We start from the raw sequence: 12,078 nt of genomic DNA, 5'->3' as shown, positions 1-12,078 counted from the left end.
TTTTTAAACCAATAAGCAACCCCAAAAGAGGGACTTTATTGATGAAAACTTATTCTTAACAATCATTACATCTGGCATGAAATGTATTTTCTTACATTGTCAAATATCCATCTGTTTTTCTTCAGTTCTCTGCCTGAAGGCAGGTCTGATCCACAGCATCACAACCTCCAGTAGGGATAGCAGGAAGGACCTGAAACACCTGAGGCAGAACAGAGGTCTAATCCCATGCGAATGATACCAATCTAGTCCACACCAGCGATCCAGCCAACTGAGTCAACCCCCCCCATCCCCAAGAAATCCGAGTTGCTTTGGCAACACACTTTTACATGCACGTTATAAGCCTCGAGCTACGGACAGTGATGGTAGGGGCTCTTGTTGTGCTCTGTGTGGCCTCTTGTTCATTCTCCAAGTCATGTTGTATTTCAAGGGAATGTCTATGAGTGTATTCATATCTGGCAGTTCACTGGTTTATGCAGAAGATCTGAAGTAAGCAAAAAGTCCTCCTGCACCAGCCACAGCACTTGTTGGAGACTTTTGTAACTTGAAACCACTATAGAAAGCCTCAGTCACTTGGAGAGGCAAAGAAAGCCAGAAGAAATTGGCCAGCCAGTAACCTGTAGGCAACTGATCCCTTTAAATACTGGTGAGGAAGAGTTGGGTTCTTCTTCTTGATGAAAACATGTTAAACTTGCAAGATTAAGAGAGTATGTTAAAAGGACCATTGAGCCCCAAAGTGGCACCACTGGTGTCAAATCAGCATTGCGTATTGACTGACATGATCTACATACTTCCTATGGCTGTTCATTTCACATGTGCTGCCACCATCACCAATATGGCACCTGACACAATTCACCCCAAAGGTGTGTACATATGCCATGAATGCTACTTTGGAGCTCTGAGGCATTCATAGACACTAATGGCCACTAATGAGTCCAATTTCTTACCGTTTAAAATGTACTGGTTTATATTAGTGATTCTTAACCCCAGATTGTGACTAAGGAGGATACTCATCCAAAATAGATCCACCTTTAATGTTACCATCTAAATATTTTTCTACAATACATCTGAAATGTAAAAGAAATAAGCCAGTTGTACAGTCAAAAATGGGAAACTACTAAATATGATTTACAAAACCTATGTCATCTTTGCTTTTATTTCAATACATAAGGTCAGTATATATCTATCAATAAACAGAAATAAGGCATTAAAGATTAAAATTTCAGTCCACGAATTTGAGTGAAATGGTATCACTTTACAAAACTACTGACCAAAACCTAACATTTACCTGTGACAGCGGAATTTATGAATTAAATGATTTGAGATTGCTAACTTTTAAATATTGTTTACCATTTCAATAAAATTGTGAAAACAGAACTTTCAGCCCAGGTTACAATAAAAAAGCAAACTTACCCCTTAAAAATACAGTGAAAGACTGATATCTGGTATATGATCTGATGACTTGATTTCCTTTAATAATACTGAGGGCAGCTGCATCAATCATTTCAACAAGCTGCTTGTCTTTTGAAAATGTATAAACAAACCAAAATTAATATTTTAGTAAATGTAGTTGTATTGCAAAGTTTACAAGAATTACTATTTTTGTGCTTTCAAGTCACAATTTCTGAAGTTAAAGACATTTAACAGAAGCAATTAAGTACATATTGGCCTTGAAGGGCAGATGCAATAAACTAATATCAAGTCTTAAAGGGTTTAAGTATGAGAACTAGTTTGTACTCTCGAGTGTAGAAGGCTGAGAGTGATCTCACCAAGTTGTTTAAAATGATGAAAGGATTCTATAAGATGATTGCAGTATTTCCGTTGGCTGGAGAATCAAGAATCAAATTATAACTGGCCATTCAGAAGTGAAATCAGAAAACATCTTTCTACATAAAAAGTACTGGAAAACTGGAACTCACTACCAGAGAAGGTAGTGGATGAGCCAAGAGGAATACAGAAGTTGCAGAGGGGAGGTGAAACAGCATATTAGAGAAGCAAAGAGGGATTTTGAGAAAAGACTGGCGGTCAACATAAAGGGGGATAAATGGTGCTGGCCATAAACTTCCAGTCTTCTCTAGACTCAGGGGAGATGCCAGTGGACTGGAGAATTGCAAATGTTATACCCTTGTTCAAAAAAGGTTGTAAGGATAGCCCCAGAAATTACAGACCAGTCGGTTTAACATCAGTGGTGGGCAAGCTTCGAGAAACAATTATTTGGGATAGAATTAGTGGTCACATGGAAAATGTGGGTTGATTAGGAAGAGACAGCATGGATTTCTAAAGGGAATTTGTGTTTAACTAGCTTGTTAAGAGTTTTTTGAAGCGGTAACAAACGGCCGATGAGGGTAATATACTGTTGATGAGGTGTAACATGGACTTTCAAAAGTCACTCGATACAGTGCCACACAACAGACTTGAGTGGAAATTTATAGCTCACAGAATAAAAGGGACAGTAGCAATGTAGATACAAAATTGGTTGAATAATAGGAAGCAAAGAGTAATCTCAAAGGATAGCAAAGACTAATAGCAGAGACAGAAGAGAGTAATGTCGATGGATATTTTTCAGGCTAGAGGAAGGTTTATAGTGCTGTTCCCCCGGGTCTGTAGTGGAACCCTTGGTTTTCCTGATGTATATTAATGATCTAGAGCTTGATGTATAGGGGGCAGTTTCAAAATCTGCAGATGACACAAAATTTGGAAGTATTGTAAAATGTGAGGAGGGCAGCGTCAAACTTTAAAAGTTCGTAGACAAGCTGGTGGAATGACAGATAAAGTTCAATGTGGAGAAGTGTGAGGTGATGCATTTCGGTAGGAAGAACATGGAGAAATAATATGAAATAAGGGGTAAAATTCTTAAAGGGGTGCAGAGGGAGGGAGAACTGGGTGTATATGTTCATAGATCACTCAAGGTGGCATGACAGTTGGAGAGAGTAGTTAATAACCCTGGGCTTTATTAATAGGGGCGTAGAGTACAAGAGCAAGGAGGTTATGCTGAATTTATACAATACACTAGTTAGACATCAGCTGGAGCAGTGTGTACAATTCTGGGCACCACACTATAGGAAGGATGTGAATGCATTGGAGTGCAGAACAGATGAGAAACTTCTGTTATGAGTTGAGATTGGAGTGGTTGGGACTGTTCTCCTTGGGAGAAAAAGGCTAAGAGGTGATTTGATAAAGATGTTCAAAACCCTGAGGGGGCTGGACAGGGCAGATAGGGAGGAACTGCTCCCGCCAGTAAAAGGATCAAGAATGAGAGGGCACATATTTATAGTATTTGCAAATGAAGCAAATATGATGAGAGAAAAAGCTTTTTCACACAGTGAGTGGTTTGTGTTTGGAATGCACTGCCTAGAAGTATGGTGGGGGCAATCAAGGCATTCAAGAGGACATTAGATGATTATTTGAATAGACAGCGGTATGTGGAAAAGGCAGGGGAATGGTGCTAAGTCATAATGCTCATTTGGCAAGCCAATACAGACACAGTGGGCTTAATGGCTTCCTCCTGCAGTTATGATCCTGTCATTTTAATATCAATACATTGCTTGACCAGGGGCCAATGCACAAAAGTGAGCTCAGGGGTGATAGATGAACTGGTCTTGGTGCAAGTTAAGACACAGGTTGCCCTCTTATTGAGGGAAGAACATGGGAAACCCGCCAGGAGTGTGTTGGAATAGTAAACTCTAAAGATAACAAAAGCATGTATGAGGGTTTCAGCAGCAGATGAGCTGAGACAGGACAAAGTTGGACAACATTACAGAAGTGGAATTAGAGGGTCTTAGTGATGGTATGAATGTGAGGTCAAAAGTTCATGGGGGGGGGTCAAATATAATACTAAGGTACAAACAGACTGACAACCTCAGAATGGGAGATGGATGGATGGAACAAAGTTTGGAGTGGGGATCAAAAACAATGGTTTCAATCTTCCCAATACTTAATTGGAAGAAATCCATGTAGAAGATTGGAATTGGAAGAATTTCAATTGGAAGAATTTCTGCTCATCAGGTACCTGATGTCAGATAAATAGTCTGCTAGTTTAGTAACAGTGGAGGAGTTGAGAGAGATGGTGGTGGGAGTGGGACATGTGTAAAATAAAACTGCTTAGGATGTCACCGAGGGGCAGCATGTAGATGAGAAATAGGTGGGGACAAGCATAGACCCTTGAAGGACATCAGAGGAAATGGTGCGAGTAGGAAGAGAAGCCATTGCAAGTGATTCTCTGGAAATGCTGAGATAGATAAGAATGGAGCCAAGTGAAAGCAGTCCCAATCAGCTGAATGACAGTGGACAGAGGTAGGAGGAGGATGGTATAGTTAACTGTGTTAATGGGTACAGAAGGTCAGGAAGGGTGTGGAGGGAGTGTTTCCCTGCCACAGTTACATAGGATATCATTTGTGCCTTTGACAATAGCTGTTTCAGTTCTATGATATGGGCAGAAATCTGACAGGAGGAATTTAATAATGGAGTTCAGGGAAAAATGGGCATTGATTTGGGATGCAACGCCACATTTAAGGTCTGTGGAGAGGAACATGAGGTTGGAGATGGGAAAGTCGTTGGCAGGAATAGTGGGGTGAGAGGTTGTTTCTGGAGAAGTGTTGACAACAGCAGATGGAAAGAGGGACAACACCTGAAGGGAGAGAATCATTCATAATATTGGCTAACATGAGGACCAGGAGGGGGGAGATAGGTGAACAGCAGTTTGGTGGGAATGGGAAGGTGGGTCTCATGGACAAGATGAGCTCAAAGAAAGCATAAGGGGGATGTAGGAGAGAAAGAGAAACATGCAAATACAGGGTTAATGTAATACTGAGCATTAGAGGAAATTTGGCCAGATGAGGTCATAGAAGGGAGTGACATGGCAGATCCAGCTAAATCGATGGTCTCGGTCTTCGTGACAAACAAATCCATGAACTCCTTGCACATGTTAGCAGTCATGGTCGAGAATTCAGTGAAGAGGGGTTTAAGAAGATGATTTACAGCACAGAAAAGAGCTGGGTGTTATCTTTACATTGCAGGATGATCCCGGAAAAGTGAGCAGTTTTAGCAGACAAAAGGAAGATCCTATAAAGTTAAGTTATCCAGCAGATCTGGTGGTAGATGGCTAAACCAGTTGTCCACCTTTCAAGTCTGTGTCCCTTGGACATAAGTGAGTGGCGATAAAGGCCATACTGGGGGAATGGCGAGTAATGGTTTCACTGGGACCACAGCATCAAAGGTGGAGGTGAGGGTGCAGTTGAGCAATAGCAGAAATGTTGTGGCTAATGGAGGGCCAAAGGCTAGACAATTGGGATTTGAACATGCAGATGTAAGTGAACTGGGAGATAGTTTTTTCTAGGGACTGCTACAGTAGAGTTGGGAATGGAAGGAGGATTGGATGATGAGTGATAAAAGGAAGTGATCAGAGATGGTCTTACCTGTGATTGTTATGATAGGTCTAGTCAGACTAAATGATGAAGAAGTCAAGAAGATGGCCATAAATATCGGCTGGGAATTTACATTGAGGGAGTAATTTGAAAGGACAAGAGGTCAATTAACTCGAAATGAAAGAACATGATGAATTGAGATGGAGGTTAAAATCACCGAGGATGAGAAGTTGTTTGATGCAGAGGGTGAGGGTGGAAAGCAGGAGAGAAAATTTTTACCATGTTTTGGAGGGCAGTCAAGAATGATGGTTTTGGAAGAAAGGTGAGAGTGGTTTAAGAAGTAGAGATGCTCAAAGGAGGAGGCAGTGCAAGAGAAGTAAGGAGTCAGGTCTAGGTGTGACCTGATGTTAAGCACCACCCTGCCGCCATGACAATCTTGGCAGGGCTAGTGTGAATGATGTAGTAGGCAGGGAGGCTTCATTATGTGGAAAGGTGCCACCACCCCTCAGAAGTTTCCTAGAAGACCATGATGTCGATATAACCATTCTATAACTCCATGGATGGAAAAGGTCTTCTTCAGTGAACAGACATTCAGGAGGGAAATGTGGAAAGGGTGGAGGGTGGTAAAAGTGGTGGTAGTGTCTCAGGATCAGCTGTGGGAATGATGAGTTGGATAGGAAGAAGATTGGAACGGCTAGTCCACACTGATGCACTGGAAGGGCAGGTCGACAAGAGAACAGGATGGGCTTAACACTTCGCTTAATCTTAAATAGTATTACATTCTTAGTTCATTTCACATTTGGGGAATTCCATGCTCCCATCCAAAAAGCTTTACTTTTCATTATTTTTTGCTGTAGGCCATTCGAACAACCTACTCATGACCGTATTAAATGGGAGACACTTAAACCGGTAGCCGCTAGTTCTAGATCCCCCCCACCCCCACCAAGAGAAAAATCCCTTATTATCTACTTTGTCAAGCCCCCTCAGAATTGTATGTTTCAATAAGATCACCTCCCATTCTTTTAAACTCCAATACGGACAGCAAGTCCCTGCTTAATGTTGACTCAGTTAACAGTTTCATTTTAACATTAATAAAATTGGCACAATATATCCATTTAAATGTTACAAAGTACACTGTAACTTCACTTGTCACAAACTTCCTGTTCTGTAGCCTGCATGTGACCATGACATTTTCTCCAATGCTTCCCCTCCTGCCACTGTCCTGAAGTCTCTCTTCCCCTCCACTCGTGTTCCTGCCCTTTTTTCTGACTTTAAAGTCCTTGGTGTCCGTTACCACCACCAGGGACTACTTCAGCAGCTCCAGACTATCTGATGCTATGACATGGAGGTTATATGATCACAGGGGTAAGTGGTTGGTACCTGACAGACTCTCCTACCCTCTTTCCACACAGTTTCTGGTTACCAATGTGGAGTAAGAATCCTGGCCTACTTTCTGCTCTGTAATCTTTAGGCCATTTAAGTTAATTGTAGCATCAATGTTGACGTCCAGTGTGAAATAAGATAACTCAGCAATAGCTGGAACAAATGTGGGTCTATATTGGCTTGCATGGTTCAAACAATCATACAGTTAACCACTTATGCCATTAGGGGAATATATTTTACATTTTCACCATTTGACATCCTTACAAGACATACACAAATAATTTTAGAGTGATGCACAAATTACTGATAATATTTCTCTGCATAGAGCCAGCAAAGACACAACAGACCAAAATGGCCTCCTTCTGTGCTGTAACCACTTTATAATTCTACTTAAACAAAGCACACAAACAATTAATTAAAATTTTGGAACTAAATCTCGATTATTTGTATTTCCAACATGCAATATAAGCAATTCATTTATTGCAGGTTTTGATTTGCAATCCTAAGCTATCTAACGACATACTTATAAAAGTTGTTTTAGAATTGTCTCAGTACTATCTGCCAAGCATCATTATTTCATGCATAGTTACAATAAGGAATTCAAAAGCTAAGAAAGTAAGAAATTGTACACATACCACCCAACACTCTGAACTTCACATCTTCCTGGAGTGCAGAGTTACACAACGTGCACGTGAAATCATTTCGCACGGTTGCTGATTCTGTAGCACCTACAGTGTGCACCCGAATATACTGAAAGCCTAGTACATTTTAAAGATAATATTTAAATCTCTTACAAAGTCTGGTGGGAAACTAGAGCATTGTGCTAATTGACTATGCTTGAAGACAAGGTCATAGAGTGTGGACCCAAAATTTCTCAACATTTTGACCTCAGTGGGCTGGCTACATTCACATAGAACCAAATGTTAGCTGTTCTCAGTGGAAACACTTGCATCAAAGTCAGAAGGTTCTGGCTAATTTTTATCCATGAACCAATACCAGTGAAATAGATTAATCAGTCATTTCGCACATTTTCTGTATGTAGCGCATTGCTGTACTCAAACAACAACGATACTTTAAAATAATATCCTATCAATATGACAGGTACTATACAAGAACAAGTTTCATTTATGTAGCATCTTTAACATAATGAAACATCCACTTCATATGAACATTATAAAACAGACTTGATTTACATAAGGATGTATTAGGTCAGGTGACCAATAGCTTGGGTCAAAGAGGCAGGCTTTAGGAAATGTCTCTAAGAAGGAAAATGAGAATAAGTAGGGAAAGAGTAGGGCCAATTAGGGATCATATAGGTACGGTATTTGTCAACCTAAAAGACGTGGGTGCAGGCCTCAATGAATACTTTGCAGCGATCTTCACAATGGAAAAGGACAACTAAGGATGGGCAATAAATGGTCAGCCAGCGATGCCAATGGCCCACGAATTGAGGAAAGATATTAGCAAAGATGATGTGGAATCTGTATGGGCCGAAGTAAGAAACAAGGAGCAAAATAATATTGGTGGGGGTGATACACAGACCACCAAAGCGTAGTGGTAATATTGGGAAAAGCATTAGACAGGAAATCAGAGATGCATGTGTTAAAGGAACATCTGTGATTATGGGTGACTTTAATCTGCATATAGATTGGGAGTGTCAAATTAGTCGCAGTACAATAGAGGAGGAATTTCTGGAGTGTATACAGGATGGTTTTCTTGAGCAATACGTTAAGGAACCAACAAGTGAGCAGGTCATCTTGGACGGGGTGTTGTGCAATGAGAAAGGATTAGTTGGCAATCTAGTTGAGAGAAAATCTTTGGGGATGAGACCAAGGTCCTGAATCTCAATATAGGCAACTATGATGGTATGAGGCATGAATTGGCCATGATGGATTGGGAAACATTACTGAAAGGAAAGACAGTGGACAGGCAATGGCAAGCATTTAAAGAGTGTATAGGTGAACTCCAGGAGTTGTTTATTCCTGTTTGGCGCATGAGTGGTAAGGGAATTGTGACCAAACCATGACTTACAAGAGAAATTAAAGATTGTATCAGATTCAAGGAAGAAGTATACAAATTGGCAAGAAAAAGCAATAGGCCTGAGGATTGGGAGCAGTTTAAAATTCAGCAAAGGAGGTCCAAGGGATTGATTAAGAAGGGAAAAATAGAGTATGAAAGTAAGCTAGCAGGGAACATAAAAACTGACTGTAAAAGTTTCTATAGGAAAGTTTCTATATGTAAAGTGAAAAAGATTGACGAAAACGAATGTAGGCCCCTTAGTCAGAAACGGGAAAATTCATAACGGGGAATAAAGAAAGAAAACATGAATAATGTACCAGAAGTGTTGTGAGAAACAAGTGAGGAGCTGAAGGAAATTAGCATTAGTAGGGAAATAGTTTTGGGGAAATTGATGAGATTGAAGGTGGATGAATCTCCCGGTCCTGATAATCTTCATCCCAGAGTACTTTAGGAAGTGACTCTGGAAATAGTAGATCCATTGGTAGTTACTTTCCAAAATTCTTTGGGCTCTGGAATAGTTCCTACAGATTGGAGGGTAGCTAATGTAAGCCCGCTATTCAAAAAGGGAGATAGAGAGAAAACAGGGAGCTACAGACCAGTGAGCCTAACGTCGGTACTGGGGAAGTTGCTAGAGTCCATTATTAAGGATTTCATAACTCAGCATTTGGAAAGCAGTGGTACAATCAGACAAAGTCAGCATGGATTTACAAAAGGGAAATCATGCTTGACAAATCTACTGGAATTCTTTTGAGTATGTAACTAGTAGAGTTGACTGAGGAGAATCAGTGGATGTGATTTATTTAGGCTTTCAGAAAGCTTTCGACAAGGTCTCACATGACAGACTACTATGTAAAATTAAAGCACATGGGATTGCAGGTAATGTCTTGAGATGGCTATAAAGCTGGTTAGCAGATAGGAAGCAGAGTTGGCATAAATGGGTCCTTTTCTGATTGTCAGTGACTAGTGGGGTTCCACAGGGATCTGTGTTGGACCCCAACTGTTCACATTATATGTTAATGATTTGGAAAAGGGAACTGAATGTATTATCTTCAAGTTTACATACAATACAAAGTTGGGTGGGAGGGTGAGCTGTGAGGAGGATGCAGAGACGCTTCAGCTTAATTTGGACAGGCTGAGTGTGTGGGCATGTGCATGGCAGATGCAGTATAATGTGGATAAATGTGGGGTTATCCATTTTGGTAGCAATAATAGGAAGACAGATTATTACTTAAATGAGTGTAAATTGAGAGAGGTGGGTATTCAATGAGGCATTGGAGTCCTCGTGCATCAGCTGCTGAAAGTACGTGCCCAAGTACAGCAGGCAGTAAAGAAGGCAAATGGCATGTTGGCCTTCATTGCAAGAGGATTTGAGTATAGGGATAGGGATGTTTTACTGCAATTGTATAGGACATTGGTGAGGCCACACCAGGAGTATTGTGTGCAGTTTTGGTCTCCTTACCTGAGGAAGAATGTCCTTGCTATAGAGGGATTACAGCAAAGGTTTACCAGGCTGAATCCTGGGATGGCAGGTCTGTCATATGAGGAGAGACTAAGTCAGTTAGGATTATATTCACTGGAGTTTAGAAGAGTGAGAGAGGATCTCATAGCAACTTACAAAATTCTAACAGGTTTGGACAGGGTAGATTCAGAAAGAATGTGCCCAATGGTGGGAGAGTCCAGAACAAGGGGTCATAGTTTGAGGATAAGGGATAAACCTTTTAGAACTGAGGTGAGGAGAAAAATAGAGTATGAAAGTAAGCTAGTACGGAACATAAAAACTGACTGTAAAAGTTTCTATAGGAAAGGTTCTATATGTAAAGAGAAAAAGATTGACAAAAACGAATGTAGGCCCCTTAGTCAGAAACGGGAAAATTCTGATTTCAAGAAGAAATAAGATATAGCTCTTGGGGCTAAAACATTCGAGAGATATCAAGGGATGATGAGGAGGGAATCAGGATATTGAATTCGATGATCAGCCATGATCAAAATGAATGGCAGACCAGGCTGAAGGGCCGAATAGCCTACTCCTGCTTCTAGTTTCCAGGAATGAGAAAAAAAACAAATGTAAACATCAGGGTGGAGGAAATATTTGTGCAACATGTATATTACTTGCCACTTGTCAGCCAGGATATTGTCCAGATCGTGCTGCATTTGGACATGGACAGCTTCAGTATCGGAGTCCCCGCAAATGATACTGAACATTATGCAGTCATCAGCAAACATCCCCACTTCTGACCTTATGATGGAAGGAAGGTCATTGATGAAGCAGTGAAAGATGGTTGGGCCTAGGACACTACCTGAAGAACTCTTGTACTGATGTCCTGGGACTGAGATTTTGATTTCCAACGACCACAACCATCTGCCTATGTGCTCTCCCCCACCGATTCCCATTCCTGTTTTGCCAGGCCTCCTTAATACCATACTCAGTTAAATGCTGCCTTGGCATCACAGCAGTCAGTCTCACTTCACCTCTGGACTTCAGCTCTTTTGTCCATGTTTGAACCAAGACAGTAACAAGATCAGGAGCCAAGTGATCCTGGTGGAACCCAAACTGAGTGTCAGTGAGCAGGTCATTGTTACGCGTGCCGCTTAATATCACTACTGATGACCACTTCCATCACTATCATGATGATCAAGAGTAGCCTGATGAGGTGGTAATTGGCCAGGTTGGATTTGTCCTTTTTGTGTACAGGACATACCTCGACAATTGTCCATATTGTCAGGTAGATGCCAATGGTGTAGCTCTATTAGAACAGCTTGGCTAGGGGTGTGGCAGGTCCTGGAGCATGAGTCTTCTGTACCATTGCTGGAATATTGTCATAGCCTTTGCAGTGTCCAATGCTTTCAGCCATTTCTTGATGTCAAGAAGTTTGAATAAAGTTTAAAGAATTTGATAAAATAAAGTTTGAAGAATGGGATGAAAGCAGAATTGATAAGAGTGCAGATGTCGGAAGGGGTTTGATATGTAAAGTAACTAAGAAGCAGGGTAAACATATTTACATAAGTGAAGTGGAGAACAATAGAGTATAAAATATCAGGTGTTAAAATTGCAGAAGAAATTAGGTCAAAGTGGCGACATAAGAATACAGTTCACACGTACATGCTAAAAGCCTGGATTCAAGGTGAGTCATTTAGATAGAAGGAGATCAAAAGGGAAATATAGTATATCAGTGGCCAACTAACTCTGTACTGACAGGAGCAGGAGGTGGATCGAAAGAAAAAAAGCAGCTGGAAAACAGTTATGACCTTAGGCATGGCTAGCAGGAAAGAGGAACTCTACCAGAAAGCAGAACTCTAGGCTAAAAGCTGCTAATTT

General features: G+C 40.9%; 1 protein-coding gene across 1 annotated transcript in view; it reads right to left on the bottom strand.

Annotated features, from left to right (window-relative positions):
* mcmdc2 (minichromosome maintenance domain containing 2) overlaps positions 1-12,078 on the bottom strand; it is a 50,972-nt gene that overhangs the window by 31,786 nt on the left and 7,108 nt on the right. The window contains exons 5-6 of the mRNA XM_078216281.1: positions 7,379-7,501; positions 1,411-1,518 (exon numbers count right to left, since the gene is read on the bottom strand). Coding sequence (XP_078072407.1) covers positions 1,411-1,518; positions 7,379-7,501 — 231 coding nt within the window. The remainder of the gene's footprint in view (positions 1-1,410; positions 1,519-7,378; positions 7,502-12,078) is intronic.

Source organism: Mustelus asterias, chromosome 7 (assembly GCF_964213995.1).
Source record: "Mustelus asterias chromosome 7, sMusAst1.hap1.1, whole genome shotgun sequence".
Lineage (NCBI taxonomy): Eukaryota > Metazoa > Chordata > Chondrichthyes > Carcharhiniformes > Triakidae > Mustelus > Mustelus asterias.
The sequence above is the reverse complement of the archived record's forward strand: the minus strand, read 5'-3'. Positions and strand labels throughout refer to the sequence as shown.